General features: G+C 41.5%; 1 protein-coding gene across 1 annotated transcript; it reads right to left on the bottom strand.

Moving 5' to 3' along the window:
• Window positions 1-2,101: 2,101 nt before the first annotated feature.
• Window positions 2,102-3,356, bottom strand: LOC131218596 (caffeic acid 3-O-methyltransferase-like). The gene has a single exon (XM_058213231.1). It carries the CDS (start codon window positions 3,256-3,258, stop codon window positions 2,170-2,172), a length of 1,089 nt encoding a protein of 362 aa, XP_058069214.1. The 5' UTR covers window positions 3,259-3,356; the 3' UTR covers window positions 2,102-2,169.
• Between the last annotated feature and the right edge of the window lie 2,319 nt (window positions 3,357-5,675).

The following is a 5,675-nucleotide window of genomic DNA, read 5'->3' on the forward strand; positions in this document are numbered from 1 at the left end:
CTCCTCCTCTACTCTTACGTGGATTACCTCTTGAAGATCCGTCAATGTTAAGCTTCAGCCAGCCCCTTGGCGGTTTGGACCACCGAACTATAATTGGAGAAGGTGCATGAGCAGAATTAGGATTGGAAATGTGAAGAGAGCTGAGAAGAGCGGATTCAAATCTCAGGTAGACCATGTCATTAGAAATAGTGGCGAATAACCATTAAAACCTTTTCTAAGCTATAAAAGTTTTGGATCAAGCTGAGATATATTTTCCCTTTATCCTAGTCGTCTGGTTGACCTCATCAATGAGTTGGATCGAAGAAAAAATTACGGTGGGCATTACTGTAGCCCTAGGAAGCTTTTAAATGTGGGCTTTCAATCACCCCTGTTTACTATGGTGTGGTCCACCTGAGATCTGGATATACTTAATTTTTTGAGACCAGGTCTTAAAATGGGTTGGAAAACCGATGGACAGCGTGGATATACAAAACGTATTAAGGTGGGCCCGACGGCAAGGGTAACATCCACCAAGGTGTTACCCGGGTACTAACACCCAATCCGCGCCAGCTGCAGGGTGCTTCGTTTGCCGCTGTAGGCTGTTGACGCAGAGGCCACGGCCTTTCTATTCGTGTTGATGCTGCTGGTCGGAATAGAAAGGCCTGAATTCTGGTTGTGGTCAGAAAGTAAAACTCCTTTTACATCTAACAAAATTACAGTTAGTGTACTTCGACCTTTTTTAGAAAAAAAAATAAAATAATAACCTTATAGTGTAAAACATAAAATAAAATAAATAAAAATGACAAATTAAAGCGCTATCATTACAACCACGTCCGCTCAAACTAACTAAAAAATTATGTGAAGTAAGCAAGTTTAGATGAAGACATTCTGTAAGCAAATAACATAAAGATAAGGTGTCGTGTCCAATTGGTTGGACCACAGGTTATGGGTGGCACCCAGCAAATAACTTCAAACCTTTTAAGCGCATGGGACATCCAACCTGTTGAATAGATTTACCCAAACATGAATAACACTTTACACAAAAATATTTCTATATAGTCATCAAGTGGACCACACTTGTATTTTGCTATTTATCGATGACTATATACTGTTCTCTATGGTTTGGTTCATTTAATGAGTAGAGGGTAAATTTTTGCATTAGGCAATCCTCATGGTGAGGCACATGTATAGAAGGATTAGATGTCACAAGCACTTAATAGGTTGGAAGTTATCCACTGGATGAATCGTAAAGTGTGGTCCTAGCTAGTTAGACTTGAGACCATAGGAGGCCCGATAGGAGGCGGAAATGAATTGGATCATATAAGGCCTGATCGGAGGTAGAAATAATCCGGATCATAGAATGCCCAATTGGAGGCGAAAATGATCAGGATCATAAAAGGCCCGTTTGAAGGTGAAAATGATCTGGACCGTCAGAACCTTAAATCAACCGTATCTCACTCACAAATGAGATGAGTTTTTCGACATGTTATATATGATTTAGGGTTATGAGAACCTACTTAAGCCTACGCTAGGTTGAGCATACTAGATTCCCGATTAAAAGTCCGGTTTAATTTCATTTTTACTATAAATAGTAATTTTTAGTCTGAGTATAACTCTTGATCCTTTGAGATGTAAAAGTTGTGCCCAACATGAAAAGTATTTAGAAAAGTTAGGAGAATAATGTGGTTGGGCTAAATTAGATACTCCACAAAGTCCAATAGAAATAGAGGTCATCTATAAATAGTAAGTTTACTCATTTATATTAAGTTCCGTTTTTAGGGTGTTTGAGTTGGAGTCTAAGTCTACAACTCCGTCTTAGGTTTAAGCTCATTATTTTAAGAGTTAGTAATCTCTCTTCTTTTTTTTAATCATCAATCAAATTATTTAAAATTTATTAGGAATTATTCTTGCTTTCATCCCTCCTAGATTCGAGGAAGCTCTTAATGAGTGAGATAGCTCCGTGGATTTGGAGTAATTATCCCTTGAGGAAGACGGTGGTTGGCCTTATCACGTCCCTCCATGTGCCAAATTATTATCAATTATTTTACAAATAATACACACAAACAAACAAATAAAGGCCAAACGATGAGTTTTATTAACTAGAATAAGCAAAAAACACACATACAAACTGAATGATACACATGCACCTTTTATTTTATTTTATTTTTAATTTTGGTTGCAAGCTCAACATCACATCTTTTTGTAACATTCCATGGCCCAATTGTCATATGCAATACATACAACTCTAAAACCGGCAAACCCAGCCCCTCTGGCAAATGCCTCAAACTCTTTCACTGTCTTCTTCCTACCTGCACTGAAGGCAGAAATAACCATATCAGCCTGGAAGATTCCTTGAGCAACTACATTTGTCTCAGTGACATCTGGTAGAACCGGTTCCACGATGATCACCTTTCCAGATTCGGGCAGCACTTTGTAGCAATTCTTTAGAATATCCAAGCACCGCTCGTCCTCCCAATCCGTGAGTATGCCCTGCACTAAAATGGCATCTGCACTTGGAATACTAACAAACATATCTCCCCCAACATGCTCCACACCTGGATAATCAGGTGCATCAGCAACGACATGGGGCAAGTCGAAATTGATACCCTTAATATGAGGGTATTTGGAGATAATCATGCTAAGCGAAGCGCCTGTCCCGCCTCCGACAGTGACGACCCGCTCGAATCGTTCAAAGCCCTTGTACATGTCTAGCATCTTCTTCATGATAATGGTGGAGTGGTCCGACATTGCTTTATTAAAGAGATTGCGGAGCCTGAGATCGACGGAGGTGTACTCGTATGCACTCATCTCATGTGCCTTATCGAACAGTTGACCCCCTTCAAAAATTGCATCTTTCAAGTGGTGCAAACTTTCCATAACGACCTTATCATGGCTCAAGAGCAGCAAGGGTGCAATAGATACACCGTCTTGATTCCTAACAAGGAATCTGCACACAGGCGCCAGGCCATAGACCCTCTCTATGCGGCCGTCGCCGCATGGGCTAACAGTGCAAGTGAGAACGGAGTGGGTAGCGAGGAGGCGCATGATACGATCTAGCAAGGCGGGGGCATCTGGGTTGTGTGTGGAAAGGTGAGAGGCGACCTCAGAAGCTGACAGGTAGGCCCCTGGCCCACATCTGGCCATGATTTCAAGCACCTCGAGTTCGATGGCTGCTTTCAAAACCATGGGGAAGACAGATGCAGTGGCAAGTTGCATGGCAAACATGCACTCTTCGTCATGTTCGATGGACGTGTTTGGATGGTTGATGATCAAATCCATATTTGATTGGTTTGTTACTTGAGGTGAGGAGAAGAGGAACTCGTTAGTTCTGCACGAAGAAAATCAGGAATTCGTTTGCTTGGGATGAAGTTTGCACGGGAATACAAGATTTATATATTGTAAGGCCGCCCCATCAACCATCCACGTGTAAAGAGGACTTTTCTTGTTCCTAGGGTCGAGAAAAGTTCCTGCGCAAGGTTCATGGGAGGGGCCCACTGCGATGTTTGTGAGAAATTAAACCCGTACACCGTTTTTCGACCTCATTTTAAGACGTGCTACGAAAAATAAAGAAGATCCAAAAACTCAAGTGGGCCATAGGTGATGAAACAGTGGGAAAGAAATGTCTACCGTTGAAACCTTTCTAGGCTCCACCTTGCTGTTTATATGCCATCTAAACCGTTTATAAGATTATTTTTAGACTGTTAAAAAAATTTTATGGGCATATAAATATTTCAACGGTGGTCACTAAATATCCACTGTTTCCTCTTTTGTGGCGCATTGAGTTTTTGATCCTCCTCACTTTTGATTCGCGTCATAAAATGGGCTTAAAAAACGGATAGAGGGGTTGGATTTCTCAGGAACATCTAAGAGAACCCCACACGGAATCCTCGCACAGGAACTTCCTCCGAAAGGGTTTCGCAGGAAAGCCGCGTCCGGTGGGGAAGGTAGGCGGGCAGGGAGGACGTGATGACTTCGGTACTATAAATAGTAAAATATCATAACTACTACTTGTCCTTAGGGTTTCCGGCCAAAAATAGTAACGGTTGGTCTTTGCCGAAAGTCATATGGACGCGGTTTGCGTCCTACCCCTGCCTGGATGGATCTGTGGGGCCCACAGTGATGCAAGTGTTTTATCCACGCCGTTTATTATTTTTTTAAGATTATTTTAAGGTATGATCGAAGCAGGTCCACAGCTCCGTGGACCAGCCCAAAGCTGCGGTGATAATGACAGCCACCGTTGAAACCTTTCTAAGGGCCACTGTGATGGTGTTTTTTTTAATTTTTTTTTATTTTTTATTTTTTATTTAATGATCCAAATTATTAATAAAGTCATGTAGATGTGGATGAAGTGAAAAAACAAATATTATCTTGATCCGAAACTTCTCTAGTTCCCAAGAAGTTTTTAATGGTGGAAGTTCAATACCCACCTTGTGGTCCACTTAATCACTGGACCTGCCTTTTATTTGGTTCATACCTTAAAATAATCTTAGAAAAATGATGAACGGCATGGATAAAACACTTACATCACAGTGGGCCCCACAGAGCCCTGCCCGGATGGATTACTGTCCGGGCGGGGTAGGACGCAATCCGCGTCCAAATCATATATAATACCTCAAAAAACTCATTCTGATTTGTAAGATGCGACTGTTTTATTGTTCTTACGGTTTCCCGATCACTTCAGCCCTTTAACTGGGCCTTTTCTGGTCCATCTTGGCCATTAAAATGTCTGCGACGCGCTCTACATCAATCAGCCATCAGTACAGTGAGATTAACCGTTTGGATCAATCCAACGTGGGGCCGTTGATGCGTCCATTCATATCAGTGCACTCGGTTAATAAAGAGAAGTATTGGAACGGTACTCTCTCATGGAGAGAAACGTAGGCCGCGGACCGTGAACATCGTTGCTGGATTAAAATATAACTGGTGCCAGCTGCCGTTTCCGCTTTATCGATGGACTAAGGTGTTGGGGTCCCTCATGAGGAGGTGGGACTCTGATGTGCGGGTTTAAGCAATCTTTTGAGACCACATGTGTGGGTATTTTGATCTTTTGACGTATCTCTCTTACTAAAAAAAAATAGAAAATAAAATATAATTATAACCATATACATTAAATGCTTTCTTTCCCGAATAAAGAGGAAAAGAAGAAGGGTTGATAGGGGAAGAGGAGTAAGGTGACTATTTTCCAGAAGCTTCTGGTTGATTAAAAGATGAGTTTTTATCTTGGAGTTTGTGAGGTTTCATTCACATTGCCAATTTTGTCTATCGTCTTCTCAAAGGGGTTGTTTTGAGATTTTGTACAATCCCAAGTTAGTAAGGAAATTTCTTTCTTTTATTATTGCTCAAGATTCACATTTGGATGATGCATTCGGGTGTGTCCAAGAAAGGTTGTTCTCTTAATAATTCTTTCATTATCTTTAATAAATGGACTTGTGATGGAGGAAGCGTCGGAGGGGCGAATCTGGATCTTAGCTAAACAAGGTATCCAAATCCAAACTATCTCAGTGTCCCAGTAGTGTGTTACATGTATGTTCTCTGACGGTACATCCCTTTCTATATTGATAACTGTGGTGTACGCAAGCTGCAACAAGGACCGCCGAAGGGAGCTTTGGGACGAAATAAGGATGATCTCGGCTCTTCCTCAAGGGCCTTGGTTGGTGTGTGGGGATTTTAACTCCATAATGAGCATCGATGAAAGG

Source organism: Magnolia sinica, chromosome 11, assembly GCF_029962835.1.
Source record: "Magnolia sinica isolate HGM2019 chromosome 11, MsV1, whole genome shotgun sequence".
NCBI lineage: Eukaryota > Viridiplantae > Streptophyta > Magnoliopsida > Magnoliales > Magnoliaceae > Magnolia > Magnolia sinica.

Bases quoted from the DNA above. Each gene is read 5' to 3' on its own strand.
- LOC131218596 (XM_058213231.1), bottom strand. From the start codon at position 3,258: ATGGATTTGATCATCAACCATCCAAACACGTCCATCGAACATGACGAA.